A 26,531-nucleotide genomic window follows, 5' to 3' on the forward strand; every position below is an offset into this window, starting at 1 on the left:
AGTTACTCCAGCATTTTGTGAATAAATACCTTCAATTTGTACCAGCATCTGCAGTTATTTTCTTACGCAAGTCATTAATAAAAGTCATTTAAGTCTTTTCCTTTCTTTAAAAGGATATCTGCTTGAAAATGAACGTGAAAGAATGGAGGGGGAGGGCAGAGAAAGAAATTTTAATAAGACCTCCAGCAGTAGAATCAAGTTTGCAAGTATAATGAACCATAGGGATTAATTCTTCAGTAGAGCTAAATCAGAAAATCCCGTTTGATTACGTTACCCCAGACAGTGGTATTGTCAGTGTCTGGCCTCCACAGAAATAGAAACTAAAATCCTTGTTTTTCTTTTTGCAAGTTGCTTCAATTATGTAGGACCTAGGATCATTAGCATTCCTAAAATTTAGTCTACTCACCAGACCCACAAAAATCATTGTACCACCAGCAGAAAGTCTTCCCGAACCTTCAAGACTATAAACGGAGCCACTATTGATGAACAAAGTTCCAAACTGTACAGGAATTTATAGGAAAATTAACAGATATTAAATCTAAAAATCCATAAAATTTACAATGATTGTTTTTTTTCTTTTTCAAAAAGATCTAGTGGTTATTAGTGTAATTAGTCTTTGATTTGGTAAATTATATATAAAGTACTCTTTGCATTGAATGCTATTGCATGATTCTAAAATGTTTCACTTTGCTTTCTATGTATTTATACCCAGGAGGGTGAGACTATAATGAGGCAAGGCACACGTGAAGCATCAAACCCGTGATCCACATGGAACTTGTTATCACACAGAGATGGAACCTTCCCTGAAGTTTGTTTTTCCTATTAGGACATTTATAAGGGTCGGATTCCCATTCCGACACTCCTCCTGCGCCGCTTTTATTAGATCATCCATTCTTTCTTCATTCTCCTGGTTCAGTAAAAAGCCTGTACCACCATATCCCTGAGCAACAGTGTGGTAATCTGTGAAGAAATGAACAAAGAGTGATTTAAAAAAAAAAACTTTTACTTGGCAAGTATTTAACTTTCCAAAGGCGACTGCACCTACACCCAAGTGTACACCTGTTAGGATGTCACAGTTGGGCAGCTAGCAGAGGTGCTCTCAGCACCAGAGACCTAGGTTAGATCCCAGCCTCGGGTGCTATCTGTGTGGAGTTTGCATATTCTCCCTGTACGAGTTTCCTCCCACATCCCATAGACATGCGGGTTTGTAGGTTAATTGGCTTATGTAAAATTGCTGCTAATGCTTAGGGAGTGGATGAAGAAGTGGGATCACATAGAACTGGTGTGAATGGGTGATGACAGCTGATGTGGAGTTGGTGAGCAGAAGGGCCTGTTTCCAAGCTGTATCTCTAAACTAAACTTCATGTGTACCGTTGTGGCTTTGTTTTGGACGCATACTGGAGCTCAAACACAGACTTCTTGTATGCAACTCAAGGGATGTTTGCTTTTCGCATGTAGTTTGGTATTTATGCAAACTGTGCTCCATGTTTTCTTGAGATGGACAAATTCACAATGAATAACAATCCAGATCATGGAAGACAAAGTATAAGAAAATCTAATGGGTCCAAAGGCAGACATGTCAATAGGTCCTGATGTCTTCCACCTAACGATTAAAGGAACTGACAGCAGAGATAATGGAACTGTTGGTTGAGGTTTCTCACAACAGAGCAAGTTCCAAGAAAGTACCAATGAATTACAAAACCATAAAATGTAATTTGCTTGTTCAACAAGGGAAGGATTCAAAAAGCAACAAGCTTTAAGTCTTTAGTTTAGTATTTACCGTTGGCAAGATACTGGAGTCCACAATCAAGAAAGAAACTGGAAATTATTTAGAGAAGCTTAATGTAATCAAACCAAATGAACATAACTTATTGAAAAGTAAATCATGTTTGATTCTTTGAGGATGTAACAAGCAATTGAAAGAGGGGAACTTGAAGAAACAATGCATTTGAATTTCCTGAAGGCATTTTACAAGTGCCATTTATTCACAAAATGCTGGAGTAACTCAGCAGGTCAGGCAGCATCTCAGGAGAGAAGGAATGGGCGATGTTTCGGGTCGAGACCCGAAACGTCGCCCATTCCTTCTCTCCTGAGATGCTGCCTGACCTGCTGAATTACTCCAGCATTTTGTGAATAAATACCTTCAATTTGTACCAGCATCTGCAGTTATTTTCTTATACTTATTTTACAAGTGCCATATAAATAGCTGATGCACAAGATCACAAGGTATTTGGGGAAAGTGTGCTAGCATAGATTGAACACTGGTTATCACATAGAAAGCAGTGTATTAGAATATATGTTTAGTTTAGATACAGCATGGAAACAGGCCCTTCAGCTCACCGAGTTCACGCTGACCATCGATCACACGTTCACACTAGTTCTACGTTATCCCACTTCCTCACAAACTATGGGACAGTTTACAGAAGCCAATTAACCCACAGGCTCATACGTCTTTGGGACTTGCTAGGAAATCAGAACACCCGAGGAAACAGATGCAGGCATAGGGAGAACATGCAAACTAAACACAGACAGAACACGAGGTCAGGATTGACCTCGGGTGTGGATCGGTGAGGCTGAATCCTCTACCAGCTGCAGCAGTTGTGTTACTCGTGTTCTTTTTTCAGCTAAAGGGATGCAACAAGTGTTGTATCCCGAGGATTGGACTCAATTATTAATCATTTATATAATGACCTGAAGGGGAGAGCAGAGCACGTTATCCTGTTTTATTGATGACACTAAAATAGCCAGGTGGGCACATTGTAGTGAGGAAAATTAGACTTGCAGGATTTAGATAGGATGAATGGGAGAGATAAAAACTTGGCAAATGGGTTTAATGTGGGGAAATGTGAAAATATCACTTCATAAGGGAAATCTTACTGATCGACTAAAAATAGATGATTTTTTAAAATGGAAACAAATAGTACACTAGTAAATTTTAGAAGGATCTAGATGTCCTTTTGCATGGATCACTAGTTAGCAGGCAGATGCAGCAATTAGTTAGAAAGGCACATGGCATATTGTCCTTTATTGCATGGGGTTTGGAATTTGGAAATAAGAAAGTGTGCTACAATTGTACAAGATGTTGGCGAGTCCACATCTGGAGTATTGTGCAGTTTTGGTACCGTCATTTAAGAATGAATATATTCTTATGAAGAATGAAGAAGCCCAAGATGTATTCATTGGTTGAATTCCTGAGATGAGAGGGCTGTCTTATCACGAGTAACTAAAGTCATTGGGTTTGTATTCTTTGGATTTTAGAATTATGAGGGGTGACCTCATTGACACATACAAGATCCAAAAGAGCAATGACAAGGTAGATGTTGAAATGTTTCCATGAGTGGGTGAATCGCCAACACGGAACATAGTTATAAGAGAAGGTGGTGGTCAGTTAAAGCTGTGGTATGTATGAACTTCATCTCTCAGAGAGTGGTGAATCTCTGCAGTTCTTTTCCCAGGAAGATTATGGAGGCGAGATCATTGGAGGTACTCAAAGAGATAAACATTATTTTCAAAAAACAGGTAATGCAGGGCTATGGCACAGAAGAGGAATTGAGCCTGGGACAGATCAACTATGGTTATATTGAGTGGCGGGGCAGGCTTGGAGAGCCTATTCCTACTCGTGTTCCTTTCCCATCCCTTTCATTCAATGGAGCAGCAAGCAGAAATGAAGAACAATGAAATTCTCTCTTGCAGCAGCACAACAGATCTGTAAACACAGTACTCTTAGATAACAGAATAATCAAAAGAAAGTTCAATACGAAAACCCAATATTAGTGCAAAACAAAAGCCAGCGGTCAGTGCAGCCAGCTGCATTTCAATGGAACTCCATACTTCAGACCTAACAGGCAGCCACGTACCAGTATACGCCAGGTCACAGGCCACGCTGCTGCCTAGCAACGGAACCTGTTCTCGAGAAATCTGGCTCCAGCCCGCATCATTGCCCACCAGGGCAATCACTGGAGTCTGAAACAACAGGTAAAGTAAAGGGAACATTCAAATTTTAATATACACACAATTGGACATCACGCATTAAGACCCCTGCCAATATAGATCATGAGATCTTCTTTACAATTGTTGGGAATACAAACCAATAAAAGAGTTGTGAAGGAGCAGTGATTCTAGGTGGGAGGTTGATTAACACCAGCCAGCGAAACCAAACTCAACAACTGAGGAGGCAGACATTCCTCCCCATGCCAGCACTTAGACCATGACTTCATCCAGGTGTGCTAGTCAGCCATGGCACTGTCGGCCTGTCCCAGCCAGTTGCAGCTCCTCCTTTGCTGCTCATAGGGTCTGGATGATCATTTGCAGACTGGGGAATCCACACCCTGGCACATGCAGAAGCATCGTCGTACAAACTAATGGGACAAATTAGCACGCCATAGAAAGTCAAGTTACCTTTTAGCATTCGAGTTGGTTTGATCATTTATTTTGATTCTAGATGCATGAAGATATTTTTAAGTGAAAAATAAACGGCTTAGAATTTAATATTTAAATAGCGAACATATCCATGTTTGCGAATATCAAATACGTTCACAAACACATTCACAGGCTCCAGCCACACTGGCAGCTTCAACAACCCATGTGCCGGGGGACATGCAGACTCACAGACTGTCAAAATGTTGCAGAGAGTTCAACCAGCTGCCTGTGGTGAGACAGCCCCCAGAGTGCACTCTGCCACACCAAGTGTGTCAGAAGGCCGACTCTCGTGGCAACTACGCCCAGAAACCAACATCATGTCTCCGAGAGATGGCAAGCAATTCTGAGAGATCTGACTCATTCTAATCATTCATATCTATTAAATTATTATATTATTAAAACTCTCATCTTGTGTAATTCCAGAAATACAGCCGAAACAGTACACGATAGCGCAACAATTTTAGGCCCACCTTACTCATCATTCGCCTGTGGTGTGCATTGATCAAGTTTCGTTACATTTCAAAAGTAATTAACTTAATAAACCTTAATAAATGCACTCCCCCCCCTTCGCAGCAGCGCTGGGAGGACCAGCGCCCGTCCCGGCATGCCCCACGCCTGACCTTCCTCCCATGGAGCAACGTGGAGGCAGAGGGTCAAAGAAGATGGCCGCCAGCACCTGCTGCTGGCCGCCGCGATGGCCGCCCGGGGCCGGGGTGAGTGGCTCCCTCTCCCCTTTCCTCTCCCCCCTCGCCAGCCCCAGGGTAGACTCCCCGGCCGGCAACGCATCCACGGGTGGTCAGCTGGGGGAGGGTTGCCGGGCCCGCAGGAGAGGTCTGGACCCAACGGGTCGTCTCGTGTATCTCTAAAACTATAATAACGATGCATGCTTAACATAATTAAAATATCTCAAGGCTTCAATTGGAAAATTAATTGACCCGATTAAAATAAATTTTAGGCTAAATATTCCCGAAGGCTGAGAACAAGCTGTCATAGTGCTCACTCAGCTGTGGCTGTGGCTGTCATGTGGCCCAGGAAATCCAAGCTGACACCATTCTAACAAGAAAAAGGCATAGTGCAAAGAGATGGTTTGCAAAAAGGCAGCATCAGGACATCTTGTACATTATAACTCCTAATCAGGGCCGACAGACAAGGTATTACTTTGCTGGAGATTGCACTCAGCAAAGCAGTTCCGTTATTGTAATAAAATTGTTTAGAGTCATAGATTTAATTCTAGCAAAAGTACAACACATACCTTATGCCGTTTAAAAGTGTCGAATTCTGCAATGCTGTAGCCCAGAGAACCATCCCCATAAATGATCCAAACCTGGATAAGATAAAACATAATTACAGATTTCCATAGTTTGCATCATCCTCTTAGAGTGCAGCTCAATTCTAAAATTGAGTATGGATTTTTAAACTTAATGTTAATGTTTGTGAATTAAGTAAATGAATATGTTTATAATCTCTTAACAAGCATATTTTTCCAGTCAAACAATCCTACAGCATAGAAAAAGGCCTTTCAGCCCATCAAATGTATGCCAACCATCACGTACCCATCTATACCATTCGCATTTAGCAGCACTTGGTTCATCGACTTATAGGTCTTTGCAACTCAAGTGCTTGTTCGGCTACTTCTTCAGGGATTTCTGAGTGTTTGCCCCACCATCCTCTCAGGCAGCTCCCCAACTTCCCACCACCACCCACTCAGTGAAAGAAATTCTTCCTCATATTTACTCCATATCTTTTATCCTCTACATGACAGCTAGTGCAAGACACCATCTGCTATGACAAAACATTCCCTACCAGGTTCCCCATCTATAGCTCTATCAGGTCACTTTCTCATCCACTACACACTAGAGGCAATTTTACAAAGGCCAATTAACCTACAAACCCACTAGTCTTTGGGATGTGGGAGGAAACCAGTGCACTCAGAGGAAACCCAAGAGGTCACAGGGAGAGCATGCAAACTCTACACAGACAGCACCCGAGGTCAGGATGAGGTGGCAGCTCTATCAGCTGTGCCACCCAAATATAAACTCGTTAACATTGGGATTGAAGAATTGAAAAAGAAATGGAATGCACTAATAAAATACAGGGGGGATGGATTTGAATCATATCTAAATGGAAGAAATAAATGGAAAGATCTGAGAAACAAAACGCAAGAGAAAATGTAAACTTGCTATAGAATTTGCGACTGAAAGGAATACAACACCATCATTTTAATTGTCCTCTGTCAGCTGCCAAGGTTCAATTTCATATCAGGATTTGAAATGTCACCTATCCACGTTCTCTAGAGATGCTGCCTGAATTGCTGAGTTACTTCAGTATTTTGTCTTTCTTTGGAACCCCAGCATCAATAGTTCCTTGTTTCTCCATGAAACACAGAGCAGGAAACAGCATACCTGACTTTATCACAATTTCTTGAAACTCAGGAACAGTAATTGCCTTTTGATTCTCCATGGCTAAGCACAGAGTAGTATGAATACTCAGTCCAGCAATTCACAACATACTGCCCACAAAAGATCTGCGTGACACATTTGCCATATTCCAATCTGTGTGCCAACAACTTGCCTTTCATATCCCAGCAGATCCTCACCTTCAGGGATCTCTGAATTTGCTCATCCCAAATTTTGAAATAAACAAAATTATATAAATTCCAGCCATTGTTATGGTTGAAATGCTTTGAAAATGGAAGCAGTTTGATTGTGTAGGTGCACTCCTTAAAACTGGTTTAAAGTTATACAATCTCACTTTAGAGAAATTCCACATTAGAAGAAACTCTTGCAGCACAGATCAATAATCTCATATTACAAGACAGAGGACTGGAGGTGAAACAACGGATTTGTAAAACACCACTTCTTGGCACTTGGATAACAACTCTAGAAAAACTTGTATGCAGATTCCTAGTTGGGGTTTGAATAGAGATTCTAGGAAGTGAAAAGCATTCCTTAACATGGCATTAATCAATAAACCCGGTGCCAAAAATATTTTTTTTCACCTAGGCTCACCTAAAGTTCACAAACTAGAGCAATATACTGTGTGCAAAGATTCTATTCACCTGAGACTCTGGCCGGCAAAGCTTGGCTCCAAGTGCAAACCCGCCACCTACTCCAAGTGTCCCGAAAGCTCCTGGAACAGAAAATAAATAGATATGACAAATCCATTGGAAATGCAGAGATAGTTACGATCAAATTAAAAAACACACACCACTAAGGAGTGAGTCAAAGGTAGAGGTTTGCACCTTGATCAGATCATTATAACTTCAAATCTCATATTGGCATTTGATTTAGCAAAATAGCTACAACAGGGTGGCGCCACTGAAAGAGCACTACATTGACCCAGAGTTGCTACCTCATAAGAAGCATTGAACATTGTCTTGTTCACAGAAGACCAAAGGCACTACAGGAAGAGCAGGCTGAGTGCATGTAGCCTGCAGAACGGTTTCCTACAACTTGTAAAATAAAAAGCAAATTATCCGCTTGCTCATTTCTGCGACTTTATTGTAAGCAAGTTGGCATTTGTAATTCAGAAGTAATTTATTGGTTGCAAAACATTATGTTGTTCTGAAGATTTGATAAGGTGCTAAATGAAAGCAAATTCTACCTAAAATGCATTGCTCAGTTTGGAGTTAGGATTGTTCCGATACCAACATTAGTCCTTGGGGTAAATAATACCTTTGTGCACTGTGCTTCACGTCACTAACTTGACTGCACTCTGCTCTCACAGGGACTGTGGTGGCTGATGGGGCCAATGTGAGGGCCATGGCCTCGTCTGCCAATGGCGCAGGAGGTCCGAATGGGTGGGTGGTTAGTTGTTGAAGTTGTGCACTCTGGCAATGATTTTCACTGTGGCAGACAGCAAGGAGGTATCACAGATCAAGGTACCCCTTTCCCCCCCTAAAGACTGTCATGATTACGCATCTCGGAGGTTCCCTGGTATATCCTCTTTTTATCAGGTGTAGATAATGATATCGTGGATTAATGGACAAAGTTTTTCACAAGATTACAGTAGAAATGCAGTCATCTCCTGAGGCCTTGTTATTCAGTTGGGATTTTGCCCATCAGCTTTGGCAGAAAGGCTGGTCCAAACACGCTGCTATGGGAAGGTAATCAAAGATACTCACATCAAGGCCAGACTTGCTATTGAGATCTTCAAAATGTTTCTTCCTGTGAACATTGACTGCCCCTCCGTCACTTAAGAGTTTGCCCCAATTTCAGGCTCCCAGCCGAGTTAGGCTTTGGTGATTGGATCTTAAATGTATTTACAGCACTGTAAGACCTATACCGGTCATGGCCGTCAGCTCATTTCTCAGCCTCAAGTGCTCTCTCCGTCCACTACCTGTTCTTCAGTACCGGGTTTTCTACGGGATCTCTGGCTCCGTGCTCATTTTGCCATACTTCAGCCAGCACAGGTTGTAGGCTACATGTTGACAGGCTGATTGCAATTTGCTAAAACGTGAGAGCTGTGCAAGGTGCTTGCGAGCTCTTTATCAACTAACCAGATCTTTTCAACCAGTATTTAATCACAGATAGGAAATCGCAGCTCAAACTCATCCAACTTTGACCAAGATGCATTTTCTAAGAAAAAAGTAACTCAGTCATAAACAAAAACTTTGACTCATTCCTGACACCCACATTCTTGCTCATAAGCTCCTTTGAAGATTCAGTTGCCACTTACCAGGATCGAGCCATCGAAGAGGTCCTCTGGGTTTTAAGATATAGGCAGCACTGCCCACAAAATCACCACCATCTGTAACAATTATGCTATCCTCCTCCATCAGGTGTTCAACACGATACAGTACCTTCAAAGGGTTCAGATACTTTTCCAGTTTCTCCTCTGCCTTTTCACTAGAAGAGAAATGAATAAAGCACTTCAGAAACATTGGCAGTTCTGAACGTCTCAACAAAACATTTCATCAAGTTCTAAAAATTAGAAATCTCGCGCGGCTAAGTTGCTAACATTTTTATCTCAGGTGGAAACGTGTAGGCTTCAAGTAAAACCCCCAAGGATGTAACTGCTGCAAGGTTGACACAAAATGCTGGAGTAACTCAGCAGGACAGGCAGCATCTCTGGAAAGACAGGATGTGTGGCGTTTCACGTCGAGACCCTTCTTCAGCTGTTGAAAGGTTACTGACCTGAAACAATCTAATCTTTTCTCTCCCCATTCAGTGCCTGGCCTGTTGACTATTTCCAACAGTTTGTATTTTTACAAGACATTAGTCCACAAGAAAACAGGAGCAAGAGTACGCAAGGAGCCCCTCAAGCCTGCCCCTCCCCCATTCACTACAATCATTGATGATCTATGCTGTCCCCAACTCTTCTGTGCCAGTTCCATGTCGGAAGAAGGATCCTAACCCAAAACATGCCTATCCACATCATCCAGATGCTGCCTGACCCGCTGAGTTACTCCAACACTTTGCAGTTTACTTTCAATTCCTTAATCTTTTAAATATTTAATCTATTTCAACCTTAAATAGATCTAAAAATCTGGCCTCCACCATCCTCTGTGGCAGAGAATTCCAGTGATTTACGACCTTTTAAGAGGGGAATGTTTACTACAGTTTTACATAATAGGCCCTTATTTTGCTCCTATATCCCCTTGTTCGTGATTCTTCCACTACTGAAACATTTCTATCCCAACAAGCTTCTTTGGTTTGAATAGGATCACCGTCATTCTTCCAAACTCCGAGGAATACAGATCAAAACGGATTAAATTCACTTGATAGAACCCTTTCATCCTGAGAATTAACCTGGTAAATCTCCTTTGGACTTCTTCCAAAGCTACTATATCCTTTCATAAGAAAGAGGACAAAAGCTGTGCCCAGTATTTCAGATGTGGTCTCACAAACGTCCTACACCAAACCTCCCTCATCATAAATTAGTCAAGATGGCGCAGCGGTAGACTTGCTGCCTTACAGCGAATGCAGCGCCGTCGACCAGGGTTCGATCCTAATTACGGGTGCTGTTTGTACGGAGCTTGTACGTTCTCCCCATGACCTGCGCGGGTTTTCTTCAAGATCTTAAATTTCCTCCCGCACTCCAAAGACGTACAGGTGTGTAGGTTAATTGGCTTGGTAAATGTAAAAATTGTCCCTAGTGGGTGTAGGATAGTGTTAATGTGTGGGGATCGCTGTTCGGCGCAGACCCGGTGGGCCGAAGGGCCTATTTCCGTGCTGTATCTCTAAACTAAACTCCAACCCCTTCCCGATACTGGCATTTGCCTTCTGACCTACTTGGAATGCCTACTAACCTTTTTTTGCAATTCACACACTATGACACTTACATCCCTCTGAACTTCTGTCATTTGAAGTCTCTCTACATTGAGATAATAATCTGCCTTTTGATTCCTGTTAACTAGGTGCAAGACTTGACACTTCTCTACATTGGACTCCATTTGCCCTTATCCCACTGCAGAATCACAGTGTCCATTCCATAACATTCCCTTCCACCTATGTTTGTATCGCCGTTAAACTAGGAAACCTGAGGCACTCCACTAGTTGCATCCCTCTTGTCCAAAAAGGACCCATTTATTCCAACTATGTGAGAGGCAGTTTGTAGTCTCCACCAGTACACCTTCAATTACTTGGGCTCTTAATTTACGCATTAGGCTCTTATAAGGAATCTTGTCAAATGCCTATTGGAAATCTAAATGCACTACACTGTGAGGTTCCCTCTATCAAATCTTCCTGTCACTTCCTAAAAGAATTTGAGCAAATTTGTCAAAAACGATTTACTTTTTATAAAATCAATGTTGACTGGATTTGAAAATATTCAGCTTTCTTAAATAATTTCCTCTGATTATTGACTTGAGCATCTTGCTAACAATAAGATGATTAACTGGCTTATAGGTCCCCACCTTCTGCCTTTCTTTTTGAACAAGCGAATTACATTGGTTATTTTTAAATCTCCTGGAATCCTCAGCATCTTTCAATATGAATCTTTCAGTGGAATCCTAATCAGCAGCATGTATTATTATGCAACAAATGCAGTCGTTCCTTAAATTGTTTTCTTTTTAAGAAGCAGGAAATCTCATTTAAACAGTCCATGTTGGTTTTCACCACCAATCAGATCAAATACCCTCAATACCCCATTAACCACTCCAACATCCCTTTAAGCCAACCCAGTCTTAAATGTTCAGGGAAAACCAAAAATAAATTGTACACACAGGAAATCAGAAATAAAAATCAGAAAATTAAAGAGTCAGTAAGTCAGGCAGCATCTGTGAACAGAGAAACAGATATTTCAGGATTGAAGATCCTTAATCAGAAATGGATAAGCTTGAAAATAAATTAGTTTACAAATTTTTTTACATAGTTTGCATCCGAATCACTGATTGTGAAGATGAAAGATCTCACAAACCTATAATTTCTCTTGAGCCTTACACCCAAATCTCTTAACAATTAAGTTTAGTCTTCACTATGCCTAGTCTTCACTCAACACATCTATTCTCACTCATCATTTTGTAGCTTAAAGCATTTGTTGTGACCCTTCAATTCCTTGTTCTGGGGGGAAAAAAACCTTACTCTAATAGATTTATAAAGAATGAAGAATCTTTTCTCGTTACAATCCTACCTATTGGCCTTCTCCTTCTTAACGTCTTCCTCCTTCAGATACTGGGTCCAGTCGCTGGGAGCCTGGTAGCCCTTTAGCCCTTCTGCCAACTTCACTAAAAAGGATCCAGCATCTCCTGAAAGAAATATAATCATGACAGTTAGATACATTGCAAGCGGAGCTACAACTGAACATCTTGATCAGATCAAATCTTAGAACAGTGTTTGGATTGGGTCCAGTCTATGGTTGCCCATTTAAAGAAGCATCCTTATAAAAGTCTAGCATAGTCAATAATCAGCCAATATTAATAAGTGACAAGCTATAGTCTTTGCAGTAATAAATAATACTGAAGAAACAACAGGGCACTGAAAATATGTTCCTTCCTAAATTCAACTTCTAGTACAGGAAGTTTCACCGCAATTGGTTCAAGGACAGAATCTAAAGAGACAGGGATAAAGCAGTGTTATCCTTTTCTCTCCTCCTCTCCCCCCCCCCCCCCCCCCCGCCCTGAGGAAGGGTTACACCCCCCCCCCCCCCCTACTTGGGGGAGGACAATACAAGGAGGGAGATGGAGGGAACCATAAGTTCTTCTCTTGTTCACTTTCAAGCAACATCTTACATGAACCTCGAATGAAAAGCTGGAACTGCAGTCTTTGACCGCAGAGCGAGGGGGGGGGGGGGGGGGGGGGATAATAAACAGAATATTTGCAGTAGGGTTGATAGACCAAGGTTTTCCTGCTGAATATTGTTTTTGGTATCGAGGAAAGGGAAATTAATGTTTATAAGCTATGATTGACGTCTGGAGGAATGTAGATAGAAGAACTGAATTAAAGTTACATCTGGATGATCGTGTGTCAAGAATGACCAGTCAAACAAATAAATAGGAGAATATGGTTTTCTGAAATTGCTGAATATGGAGTCCCAAAGGTTGCAACGTGCCAGGACAGAAGATGAAATGTTGTTCCTCGAACTTAGATAGAGTTTTGTTGGACCAACGTTGTAGCCTTAAGTGGATGCGCAGAGGATTAAAATAATAGATATTCATAGTTCAGGGTCACCCTTGTGAAATAAATGGATTTTTTTTACAAATAGTTCCTCGGTTTGCTTTAAAGCAGTAATTACTTGCAAGTTTTACAAGTTAGCATATTGCATTTAAAGCTCAAAATATGGTCTCCTCCACAGCAGAAAAACCACACACAGATTGGGTGAAGGCTTTGCAGAACACCTCTATTCAGTCACAGAACCAACCAGTCACCTTTCATTAATTCTTCATCCTAACCTTTGTCTTTGCCCCCCCCCTGTTCAACAAAGCCAAGTGCAAGCTGAAGAACAATACCCCATTTTCCATCTTGGTGCAACACAGCCTTCAGAACTCAATAAATTTTAATTATTTCACATAATTCTCATTTTCAGAGAATTGAATCAGAGCCAGCCAGTGCTAAAATCATTCACCATCAATATTAACTTCAGTTTTTCCTCTCCAGATGCCAGATGGTGCGCTGATCATTTACAACTTTCTTCTTTATTTCAAGTTTCTAATAACTGCTGTGCTTTACATCTTACACCTCCAGAACCTTTCCCACCTTTTAAATATTGTTATCTTCCTCCATTTACACTGCTCCAGACAGATTAGCTATAACTTAGACATTCATTTCCTTTCTGATATACACCAAAACCAATCATGTTAACTGGACCTTAGTCCCTACATGATCAAAGACATTCCCTTTTTATCTTTCCTTTCTGCAACTTTAAATTTCCATGTGTTCACACTTTTCCAGTTCTGAAGATTGATCGCTGACCCGAGTGTTACAGCAGTTTCTGCGCTTACATTAATCTACCCAGACCAATTACTCATTGTCTGCTCACTAGACCAAACTCCCTCCCCACTTGAAGGTGAAGAGTGCTTGAACGCTGCCACCTTACTGTCAGGGGTTATGGGGAGAAGGCAAGAGAATGGGGTTAGGAGGGAGAGATAGATCAGCCATGATTGAATGTAAAAAAATTCTAACAATGGAAATTGAAAACTCAATACAAATTCTATTTTGAAAGCCCTGACCAAATGCATCTTCTATTTAATGTGAGAGCATGGAGATAAAATGGCTCGCACCATGGGTAATCCTTACCAAGGCAGGAGACTAGACTAGTCACTATATGGTTCACAGATTTCATTAGGAATATGGGGCATCCAATTCTGAATTTTTAATGACAACACCACCACTTACCTTTTACAGCGACTGTCGGCTTCCAGAAAATATCCGAGTTTTTCAGCAGCTGAGAGCGATCGCGATTAACGGCAATTATCTTGCTGCTTCTAGTAAGCACACGTCCATAGGACAAACGGAAATCACACACAGTGCCTGTTGAGGGAAAATAAAGCCACTGGATTAGGGGGGGGGGGGTGGAATCTGCAATCACTGAACTCAGAGCACATTAACTCCACACAATAACATAACAGTTAGGAGGCCTGATTACAGTCAGAGTTCAAGTTCGTGATGTGACATGCACACAGTAAGCACGAGTCCTTTTATTCAGATTTAAAGCAGTCAACGCCTGCACGAGACATCATGGTTGAAGATCTCCATTCAGTCAGCAGCATACTGACCTGCAAGAATGACTAGGTCTGCTTTTCTTAGAGCATCCCTTCGATTCTGTCGGATATGAATGGGACTGTCCCTTCCTAACATTCCTCGAGCCATGCCTCCCAGGAAGCAGGGAATGGCCAGAGATTCCAACGCTGACCTATTTGGAAAAAGGTGTACATGTCTGGCATCACTGAATGACTGTTGACCATTAATTGTGCAAATCTGACTAATAAGAGTTTCTATTGATCTGAAAATACTGTTTATTCTAAAGTCCGCTGTTTCATGCAAAGCACTATTTGCACCATCAGCAGCTACATCATCTTGATTAGGGTGACAGTGGTAGAGTTGCTGCCTTACAGAACCAGACACCTGGGTTCGATCCTGACTACGGGTGCTGTCTGTATGGAGTTTATACGTTCTCCCTGTGACCGTGTAGGTTTTCCCTGGGTGCTCTGGTTTCCTCCCACACTCTAAAATCGTGCAGGTATGGAGATTAATTGGCTTCTGTAACTTGCAAATTGTCACTAGTGTGTAGGATAGTGCTAATGTATGGGGTGATCACTGGTAGGTGCGGACTCGGCGGCCCGAAGGGCCTGTTTCCATGCTGCATCTCTAATGTCTAAAGTAAAGACCAATGCCATCAAACACTTACATGGCAGTTCACTAATTTATATATCTTTGGGTTTGTGTGCAAAACATCTGGACATAATCATTTTTAATGCATCATAAATGATTTGCAGTGTCTAAAGGGTTGCAACACCTTCCCCTGGGAGAGAAGTATCATCTATCTTCGAGCAAATTGTTGGTGATGTTTTGACTCTGAACATTAGAAGACAGATCTCTTACAGTGAACCTGAACAGGATTCTGGTGGCAAAACCCATCCATCAGCTTCAAGCGTAGACCAATTTGAAATTTGAATCAGCAGAACATCTTAGGCTTTGCCATTTATATTTATCTTTCACATATGAATGAGCTACTAAGCTGGCTACTCAACTGCATCACGGACAACATGAACATTAGAAGTTATCCCATAGATATCAGATAGTTACCAACTTACTGGACTTTCGTCACTGGTGTAGGCGGGAGTGTTGCCTGGCTTCCAAGAAGAATGACTGGCTTTTTAGACCTGCTCACCATCTCCACACAGCACTGCACCTGAAGAAACAAGAATATAGTTGTTGAAATCACTGCAAAATCAGTGTATGCAAAATACAATAACCACAGAGCATCACACTGAAAACTGAAAAAAACAAACTGCAGATGCTGGAAATCTGAAATAAAAACAGAAAATACTGGAAACGTTCCGCAGGTCAGGCAACACCCGTGGAAAGAGGAAGATTACCAAAAGAACCCTTTCATTCTTCAACATGAAAGGTTAACTCTTTCTCCTTCTACAGAAGCTGCCTGGATTTATCAGCATTTTCTGTATTTATAACATACAGGAAGCATTCACCTGATGCACACATTGATTAATACTGAATGTTCTTGAGCTAAAAAGAATATGAAAGATTGATAGCAGATGTGATTTGGCTGACTTTTGCAGCAGTTTCAATTACAAGTGCTGGTGCTCATGCCCTGGGAGGGTGATTACTGCCCAGGCTTCCATGTGTGTAACTTCAGGATGTGGAAATGCATCTGGCACAATCTCGGTACACGTGACAATAAGGTACCACTGAACCATTGATTTCGGCATACAGTTCAATGGCAGGGCACGATCCTTCTAGAATTTGCCAGCATTACACTGGGAAAAATCAACACTCGGATCATGTTCTGCATCAGAACATCTGCATCAGATTCTAGGGACACAAAAGGTAAAGGTACATTTCTTTTTATTATTTTGATCCAGTTTAGTGTTTTTAATTATTTAAAAGCACATTGTGCTGTTAATCAACTTTTTTCAATTTTATATTTGTAATTAGTTACTGCAATTCTCATAGTTTTTTTAAAATTCTGTTTGGACCTACACCAGAAGCAGAAATGTATAAAGGAGTTTCTTGTACACAGTGCCATCGCCTTATGTTCCCCAATTCCCAGCAACCATTTAGATAGTGCTGCTGGATTCTAAAGAAGTTGGAACTCTGCACCCAGAATCGGGCAGTGTATGCCTGTTGTTGAGAAAACAAGACCAATCCAGTATAGTACAGTTTGGTCCCATCTCAGTGCTGTTAATCATTTTCATCACCCTACTGATAAGGTAGTTTCAATTAGCCTCAACATCCTTCACTTGTGAAAGATGACTGAGACGTTATCACTCTCTGGTTCTTTGCCTAAGTTTAGAATGGCTTTTGGTAAGCTTTTCAAACTATGATATTCACAGCCATGCTCATTTATTACCATTTCAGCTTCAGTCTCAATACATCTATACTGCATGAACGACGTTGCATAGTGAATGTGAACACAACCTCAGTTGACTCTGAAGCAAAATGGAGCGGATGCTGGAAAAACGTAGCAAGTATTGGAAATACTCAGTTTGGCATTGCATGCCACATCTGATTTCCAATACTATCTCAACAATTTCATATTATCAGCCTCGCCAGCCTTCTATCGTTCAGTTTTTGCTTCTCGTTTCTTAATTTCATACGATTATCTTTTCTGACTAATACTTCCACCTGATATATAATTTGTTGTTCACAATTCTTTCTCATCCTTTGTCAGAGAGCATTGCCATTACTTTTTCCACTACCTCGATTCTGTCCACACTATGACAGATATTCCCTTTGGTTCTCTCTGGCTCTTTAACCAATCTGGACTGTTTAAAACTGGTTTTATCTCCCAACCTTTCCTAGTTCTGATGAAATTTAATTAACTTGAGATGCTAGCTTAATTTCTGGTTCACAGAAGCCACCAGCATTTTCTGTTTTAATAGCCAATTGTGTTTTTAGAAGATCAAGGGCAGATGAGTATAGAGTATTTTCTAATTAGCTGTGGGAACACTGCCAGTTCCTACAAGAGATACATTAATATCACTCACTGCTTGTCATGTGCTTTTATTGGAATTGGCAGTGATGGACTTGCAGCAATTTCTTCATCTGTCATGTTATGCAGATGAGATGATATTAAGGAACATGGATTATATTTAACAAAGAATGACTAGATTATGCTGGCTGTGGAGGCCAAGTCATTGACAATAAACTCAACTCAAGTTATTGGGTATTTTTAAAGCAGAGATCGATAGGTTCTTAATTACAAAGCACGCTAATGGTTACGGGGAGGAGAATGAGGTTGAGAGAGAAAAATAGAGATCGGCCATGATCAAATGGCAGTGCAGACTCAATGGGTTGAATGACCTATTTCTGCTCCTGTGTCAAGATCTCATACCTATTAACGCAGGATACTCGTTTTACACCTCCGCATCAGTATCTAATTTCCATACAAACAGGTAGAATAACAAGATTGGCGCCTGCCAACTCCAACAAAGCTAACTTGAAAAATAGGGTATACATTAGTCTCACCAATCAACTGACATTTGGACCTGCATTAAGCCATTTAGGGAGATGAATTAGAAAGGCTGCATATTGGTGCTGCATAAAATGCTACTGCCTCACAGGTCCAGGAATGCAGGTTCAACCCTGACTTTGGATGTTATCTGTGTGGAGTTTGCATGTTCTCCACATGTTTGCATGTGGGTTTTCACCAGGTGCTCTAGTTTCCTCCCACATTCGGAAATGTTACGTGGCTATTGTACACTAGTCATAAGTGTCGGTTAGTGTAAAAAAAAAATCAAATACAGAGTTGTTGAAAACGTGAAGGAGAAAAGTTACAAGGAAATATAGAGGAAGGAAATGAAACTGAAAGAATTGCTTTGTTGGGAGCCAACATGGTCCTGATAGGCCAAAAAGACTTTGCTGGCTCCATTCTGTTTATGCCAAGTATCAAGATTTAAAACAATTCAAGTAATTAAAAGGTTACACTGCCACTGAAGGGGTTAAGTCTGGAATTCCCCTTCACTCAAAAAAAAATTAGGCTATTGTTTGGTGGCAAATTATGAACCTTGTCATTCCCACTCTGGGAAATAGACTTCAATTTAAGAAAAGATTGTAAGAAGAGATGCGAGAAAGGAGAAATAAGGAACTGAAGATGCATGTTTGTAAACAAAAAAAAATCACAGTCAGGCAGCATCTCTGGATAACATGGATGGGTGACGTTTTGGGTTGGGATCCCTCTTCAGACTGTGAACTAGTTATTCCCAAAGGTCACAGATCTTCTTTTGTGGCTGACACAACATCGTTTGGTGCTGCATAAATATTAATTTGTATACAGAGTATCATAAGTTTCAGGAATCTACCTCTGCAGCGGTGGCCATGGGTAGATCCACTGGCAAAGGAGACAAGTCTCTTGCATCCCAGGCTCCAGCAAACAGGTTATTTAGATGGTTCTGTAGATACCTACAAAGTGAGGCAGTGAGATAAGTATAACAGTATAACAGTATAACAGTATAACAGAGCTTTATTTGTCATTCGGTACCGAGGTACCGAACGAAACTACATAGCAGTCATTAAAAAAAAGAACACAAGACACATAACCCCAACACAAACGTCCATCACAGTGACTCCAAACACCCCCTCACTGTGATGGAGGCAACAAAACTTCCACTCTCTTCCCCACGCCCACGGACAGACAGCTCGTCCCCGACCGACCCGCACAGTCCCCGCAAGGGGATGGAAGTCCCCGCGGCCGAATCGCACCGGGCGCTGAAACGTCTCGCGGCCGAGCCGGGCGATGAAAGGCCCCGCAACCAAGCCTTGCGCAGCTAAGTCCCGTGGTCGAGCCGCACCGGGCGATGTTAAGTCCCGCGGCCGAGCCGCACCAGCGATGAAAAATCCCGCGGCCGAGCTGCACCGGGCGATGTAAAGTCCCGCGGCCGAGCCGCACCGGGCGATGTTAGGCCCCGCAGCCGAGCTGCACCGGGCACTGTTAAGTCCAGCGGCCGAGCCGCACCAGCGATGTAAAGTCCCGCGGCCAAGCCGCACCGGGCGATGAAAAGTCCCGCGGCCGAGCCGCACCGGGCGATGAAAAGTCCCGCGGCCGAGCCGCACCGGGCACTGTTAAGTCCAGCGGCCAAGCCGCACCGGGCGATGTAAAGTCCAGCGGCCGAGCTGCACCGGGCGATGTTAGGCCCCGCAGCCGAGCCGCACCCCGCGCCGTGAGGAAGAGAAAAGTTTCCCCCACCCCCCCCACCACCCACCCACCCCACCACCCCCCACACATACACAACCAAAAAAAAATACAAAAACCATCCCAACACCGACACACAACAAAAAAAAAAGGAAAAAAGACGAACAGACTGCTAGCGAGCCGCAGCCGTTAGGCGCCGCCACACAAGGAACCTTATTCTTATCTTAACACTATTCTCTCACTGAGAATTGAAGAAAAAACATACACATCCCCTTTAATGCCAAACAGTTCTCTTCCCTGTGGAAGATTTCCACAGATATCATCAGCCACTGAGTGCTTATTTAATTCTATTTAAGCATGTTTAAATGGTGTGCAATGACACTACAGGCAGCCTAAACTATGAATAATGACTGTGCACTTCTCTAAAGAGCCAAGATCCACAATTAGTGCTAACAACTATCCGAGTATTAAATAAAAATGTTGCAATAATATCACCAAAGTCAAATGAAAATACATGCGTGTGCACGAGAAACAGATGCAGGAACGGGCAGTTCTGTCATTCAAGAAAATGGCCAATTTGATTGTAATTGCACTTCTATATTTCCACTGACTCCTGGTAATGCTTCAACCCTTGCTTAGCAAGAATCTGTCAACCATTGTTTAACAATGTTCTAAGACTCTTCCTTAGATGGGCAAATTCTGCAGTTTCACAACCATCAGAAAAATTGTGCCTCATATCATATCAATGGATGGCCTCTTACTTTTCAACAGAAACATCTAGTTGTAGATTCTGGAAAAGGATCTCGACAAAACGTTGCCTATCCATTTCCTTCTACAGAGATGCTGCCTGACCCACTGAGCTACTCCAGCACGCGGTGTTTTGCTCTGGATTCTTCCACGAGGAAATATCCTCTCTTCATCAAGAGGAAAGAAGGACTGGAAGAATACTTAGTACTGCAAAATTGCAGTAGAAGACAAAGCTGACCAGAAATTAGAGTTTCTATGGATATTTAAAAGGAAATTTTAACAAAGCGAACACTTGATCTATAGTAACTGCGTCTGGGGATCTGTTGAGATTCCTCAGGGTTTTATACGTGTCAAACAGTCTCTCAACATCCACCTTGTGAAATTTCCCCTTTACTCTTCTAAACTCCAGGGGTATAAGCCTAGCATGTCCAACTTAATATTTTAGTCCAGATGTCAATCCAATCAACCTTTTGCAAACAGTACCCAATCCATTTATATTGTTCCTTAAATAAAGAGGTCTATACAGTGCTCATACTGCAGTACACATTCTCATCTGTGCTCTATATAATTGAAGCACAACCTATTTTCTTTCATATCAATGTCCCTAGCAAAATACATTGTGTAGGAAGGAACTGCAGGTGCTGGTATACACCAAAGATAAACACAAAATGCTGGAGAAACTCAGCGGGCAGGCAACATCTCTGTAGAGATGGGTGACATTTCAAATCGAGACCCTTTTCCAGCAAAATACATCGAGCAAAATACATTGTTAGTTTCCCCAATTACACATTCCACCTGCAAACTAGACTTTTGCAAATCACGTACAAGGTCCCCCAGATCACTTTCAGAAGTCTGCAGTCTCTCACATTCAGATAACATGGATAATAGGCTTCTTTATTTTTCTTGCTTAATACTTACATACGTTATCCAAAGTCATACAAGTTTGTAGGCTAATTGGCTTGGCATAATTGAAAATTATCCTTAGTGTGTGTAGGATAGTGTAAGTGTACAGGGGAATCGCTGGTCGGCACGGATACAGCTGGCCGAAGGGTCTGTTTCTGCACTGTATCTCCAAAAGTAAACTAATAAGACAATTTCACGTTTTTGGTCCATCAAACTCCATTTGCCAGAACTCACATAAACCATCTGTATCCTTTTGTGGCTTCCACACCTCTTCACAAATTAATTTTCTATCCATCTTCTTTGATTCATCAGCAAACCCAGCAAAATCTTCAACTACTTCATCCATTTATATCGACTGTAAAAGGTTAAGGTCCCAGCACTGCCTCCGATGGGCACACTACCTGTTACACCTTGCCAACAAGAAAAAGACCCATTCCTGCCTCCTCTGTGTTTCTTGTTATCCAGCCAATCTTCTATCTAAGTCGATACTACCTCCTGCACCACAAGCTTTTATTCTCTGCAATAATCGTTGATGAGGCACCTTTTCAACTACCTTTGGAAACCCAAATATGGAATACCTATTTTCTTCTCCAAGGGGGTAAAGAGTGTTTTATTGTTGTGTGCCAAAACGGAAGAAAGAAAGTCTTATGTGCAGCAGCAGAACAACAGGTTTGTAAACATGGTACTCAATATATAACACAAAGTTCAATAAATATAAAATCCAATAAATGGCAAAAACAAAAAGCCCAAAGTCTCCAGTGTAGCCCAAACAGCTCCATTATCCATAGAAGCAGACATTTTATCAAAGCACTATAAAAAATTGTTCAAATACTATTTCCTTTGCAATAAATCACTTGGGTTTTGTCTGGTAACCTTGATTTTGTTTTAAATGTGGTGCAAACTTTAATAGTTTTAACATTTTCCCACAACAGATGTTAAGGTAAGTAACCTGTAGTTTCCTGTGAAAGACACAAAGTGTTGGAGAAACGTAACTGGTCAGACAGCATCTTTGGAGAAAAAGGATGGGTGACCCGAAGAGTCTGAAGAAGGGTCTCGACCCAAAACATTGCCGATTCTTTTTTTCCAGAGATGCTGCCTGACCCGCTGAGTTACTCCAGCATTTAGTAGATTCAATGGTCTCTGCAGTGTAACTAGCAGCCTGTTCTTAAAGAGACAGTTTTTCTGATTACAGAGAGGACGCTCTGTCCGCTATAACCAATATCTGTTATAAAGAGGTTTGAGGATTTACTGTAATTGTATCTACTCACAATACTATCAATAATCAGTTTACTGTGGCTCGATTATTCCATGTCTAGCATTGTGTGACACAACATGCAAAAGAGATGTTGACAGTAACACAAAAAGGCTAATAAAAATGACTGGATTCTATTGATCAAAAACAAACTACAAACATTCAATAAAACCAGTTTTAAGCAAATATGCTGGTTTCTTATATTCTGGGGGGTGGGAACGGTGTGATGAGTTCTGACTTAAGTCCACCACTGATTTCTTTCACCGCAACAAAACTCCCGCATACCCAAATAGAACTGAGAAAAATGGACACACTTTCTTTCCAAGGTTATTTATTTAACATAAATAAGAGTGGTCAGCACATGGGGGTATTCTTAGCCTCTGCACCCCTGTCTAGGAAAGGGGAAAAGAAAAACAGCCAGTGTTCCAGTTCCCAATCCCTAGCCAGCTTACCTCTACTGGAAAGTGTGCGGTTTCTGGGTGAAGACTGAGCCAGCTCTGCTGTGATGCCTCCATGTTTGAATTGCCCACTCACACTCACTTTCTGGGCTCAGATTGGAAATATGGCCACGAGTGAGGTGCTGAAAGGTGCCCATGGAACTGTCCTGCAGCACTAGGGAAAGAAAATCGGAAAGCAATACTTGCGGCCATGTTCAGTTATTGCCAATGGAGATAATGGATAATGGAGCAAAAAAAAGGGGGGAAAATAAACAACACAGATCTATGTGTCCCATCTTCCTACCACCAAGTTAGTTTGCACTAAGGCTGACAAACAATGTGGTGAAAAAAATTGCCCATCAGTGCCTGATGTACAGAGCTTAATGAAAAGATAACTTAGTGAACTATTCACCCCAATTTGTCAGCAGTCATTTAAAAGATTCAATTATAGTGAACAACCTTGTATCAGTTACATTGGTTTATTCTCTGCACAACTAATAAACAATCAATATTAGCTGTTTTAATAAACTCACCAGTTTACGGATTTTCCCATAAGTCCTTTGGGTGCACTCTTTGGTATAGTTTCTCTCTGAACCACGTGATATGGATAGAGGACATCAATTGGAAACTCAATGAACACAGGTCCTAAGCAGATAACAAATCAGCACAATTTTTTTTTTTTACTTCCAAGCTTTTTGGCTTATGATAGTAAGTACAAAAATAGTTGCTATTTGACAATATGGGAACACAGAGCATATTGGGTGTCATCTGCACACATTCCTCCATTACACGTTAAGCTTCTCCTAAATACCACCACACTTCATGCTGCCTCTGATAAGCAGCCAACATAATCAAAGTAATCCCAAAGTAATTCCCAGAAGAAATAGAAGCTTGAAAGCGTGCACCGTCACTCAGGACCAGCTTCTCCCCTTATTAAGCTTCTGAACAGTCCTTCAATAAGCTAGAATATCGTCAGATTCTCCTCTACCCCATTGAAGACTTTGTGAAGAAGGGTCCTGACCTGAAACGCCACCTATTTATGTCCTCCAAGATGCTGCCTGACCCACTTAGAGATCCAGCATGGAAACAGGCCCTTCGGCCCACCGAGTCCATGCCAGCAATCACCCGCACACATTCTGTCTTACACACTCGGGTCAATTTACAGAAGCCAATTAACCTACAAATTTGCACATCTATGGAATGTGGGAGGAAACCGGAGCTCACGGAGGAAACCCATGCGGTCTCATGGAGAACATACAAACTTCATAGAGACAGCACCCTAAGGTCAGGATTGAGCCCGCGTCTCTGGCACTGTAAGGCAGCAACTCTACCGCAGTGCCACTGTGCTAGAGTTATTCCAGCAATGTGTTTTTTTTGTTCTGAATCAGCAGTTCCTTTTTTCTCCAAGTCATATTGACTGATAAGTTGCTAAAAACCAAATGTCCAATAGCCCATCAGCTTAATGAAAAGATAACTATTCAGCTCAATTTGTCAGCAATCATTTAAAAGATTCAATTATAGTGGTCATTGGTCATTGGTCTATTCTCTGCACAACTAATAAAAGTTTGCCTCCCCCAGTATGAGCAGGCTGCACTCTTCCAGGGCCAAGACATATTCTAGATTAAAAGCAGAGAAAGCTTTACCATGTTATAACTCCTGAGATATAACTCCTGCTTTTGGATTGTGCAGGAAGGAACTGCAGATGCTCGTTTAAACCGAAGATAGACACAAAAAGCTGGAGTAACTCAGCAGGACAAGCAGCATCTCTGGAGAGGAATGGGTGACGTTTTGGGTCGAGACCCTTCTTCAGACTCTTGGATTATTTGTTGCGCAGGAAGATTTACCCTGCATCTCATCCAACATTGCTGATCTTAAAAGCTTGAGGATATAAAATGGATCTGAATAATGGAGCATTCCTGAATGACAGGAGTGCAATGTTCCCGTCCAAAACAATTCACCCAGTGCTTTCTGATGACAACTGAAATCACTGGAAAATAAATTCAATGTGATATTTCTACTCTGGGTTGATGAGATTTAATCCTGCCTTTCATTTCCTGGATCAGTTGATGTGAGAATTAAAGTTAAATTACTCTGCTTTGAAAGTGAAAAAAAATCTTCTGAAGGAGAGGATCTATCCACAAACATCAACCGTTTCTCTTTCTCTCTCATCTCACAAAAGACATGCTAAACTTATTGTTGAAATTTATTTTTGCTGCTTTGGCGCCTGTGATCATAAAAGCAGTTCCCCATAGTCAGTGAATATGCCCGGTACCTGGAGTTCCCGACTGTGCCACTGCAATAGCCTTCCGGAGCACTGGAACGATGTCCCGGACTGTCCGAACTGTACCACAGAATTTACAGAGTGTTTTGAAAAGTGACAGCTGGTCAATGTCCTGCAATGCACCTCGGCCCTAGAAAGCAAACAGAGACAGCAAAAAACTCTTAATTCAAGTGCTTGACTGAGATGTGCTAATTGTAACCATGAAACATTATACTAACGGGTCAACAGCTTGACACAGTTGATCACACGATTTATTACCAATAGTTCTCCCATGCAATTTGGTAGAGACATTCTGTTCACATTAGATTAACTATCAACAGAACTTGAGCAATGGTTTCTCTTCCTGTGGATTATTGTGGGCCTCCATCTGTCAATACCTTACTTCTTTATTTCATGGGGTTAACTTTCACAGCTACATGAGTGATAGTCAGACTTCCATAAACAATAGTTTCCTCTATTCCAACAATTTAATTGGGGAGACTGAAGTGACCTATCATTGTCAATACCAGAAAAGATCCCCAATATTTCCATCCCCTCCCCTGCCAGTCTCAGAGCAAACTAAAATTGTTTGCAGCCACATTATCCTCTTCAATCCTGACCCAATGCTTCCAATCCCATCTATTCTGCTTTATAAAGTCAACCATAATGTCAAGCACCTCCATTCTACTTCAGGTAAAATCTTCATTTAAAATTTTTCATGAAAAAAGACGTTGATGAGACCGCATTTTGAGTATTGTGCTCAGTTCTGGGCACCATTTAAGGGAAAGATATTGTCAAGCTAGTGTGATGAAACACACTACAGAGCAGGTGCAGAACCTGGCGGACTGGTGCTCAGATAACAACCTGTTCCTAAACACCTCTAAGACCAAGGAGCTGATCATCAACTTCAGAAGGTCACATAATGGGGAATACGCTCCGATCTTTATCAACTGGGACAGTGTGGAGAGAGTGTCCAGCTTCAGGTTTCTGGGCACACACATTTCGGAGGACCTCACATGATCCACTAACACCGCTGCGTTGGTCAAGAAGGCACAGCAACGACTGTTCTTCCTGAGAACACTGAAAAAGACTGGTCTGTCCCAACAGTTGCTGACGACCATCTACCGCAGCACCACAGAGAGCATCCTAACGCATGGCATCTCTGTGTGGTATCTCAGCTGCACAGAGGTGGAGAGGAGAGCTCTTCAGTGGGTAGTCTACAGAGCTCAGAAGATTATCGGGACACAGCTACCAGCCTTGGAGG

The 26,531-nt window shown here is 41.8% G+C and overlaps 1 protein-coding gene across 1 annotated transcript in view; it reads right to left on the reverse strand.

Annotated features, from left to right (window-relative positions):
• ilvbl (ilvB (bacterial acetolactate synthase)-like) overlaps positions 1-26,531 on the reverse strand; it is a 35,480-nt gene continuing 8,949 nt past the window's right edge. The window contains exons 4-15 of the mRNA XM_078426638.1: positions 25,280-25,418; positions 23,541-23,652; positions 18,839-18,938; positions 15,611-15,708; positions 14,573-14,709; positions 14,193-14,327; positions 11,992-12,106; positions 9,097-9,266; positions 7,478-7,548; positions 5,672-5,743; positions 3,858-3,963; positions 1-960 (exon numbers count right to left, since the gene is read on the reverse strand). Coding sequence (XP_078282764.1) covers positions 782-960; positions 3,858-3,963; positions 5,672-5,743; positions 7,478-7,548; positions 9,097-9,266; positions 11,992-12,106; positions 14,193-14,327; positions 14,573-14,709; positions 15,611-15,708; positions 18,839-18,938; positions 23,541-23,652; positions 25,280-25,418 — 1,434 coding nt within the window. The 3' untranslated portion in view covers positions 1-781. The remainder of the gene's footprint in view (positions 961-3,857; positions 3,964-5,671; positions 5,744-7,477; positions 7,549-9,096; positions 9,267-11,991; positions 12,107-14,192; positions 14,328-14,572; positions 14,710-15,610; positions 15,709-18,838; positions 18,939-23,540; positions 23,653-25,279; positions 25,419-26,531) is intronic.

Source organism: Rhinoraja longicauda, chromosome 32, assembly GCF_053455715.1.
Source record: "Rhinoraja longicauda isolate Sanriku21f chromosome 32, sRhiLon1.1, whole genome shotgun sequence".
NCBI classification, from domain to species: domain Eukaryota; kingdom Metazoa; phylum Chordata; class Chondrichthyes; order Rajiformes; family Arhynchobatidae; genus Rhinoraja; species Rhinoraja longicauda.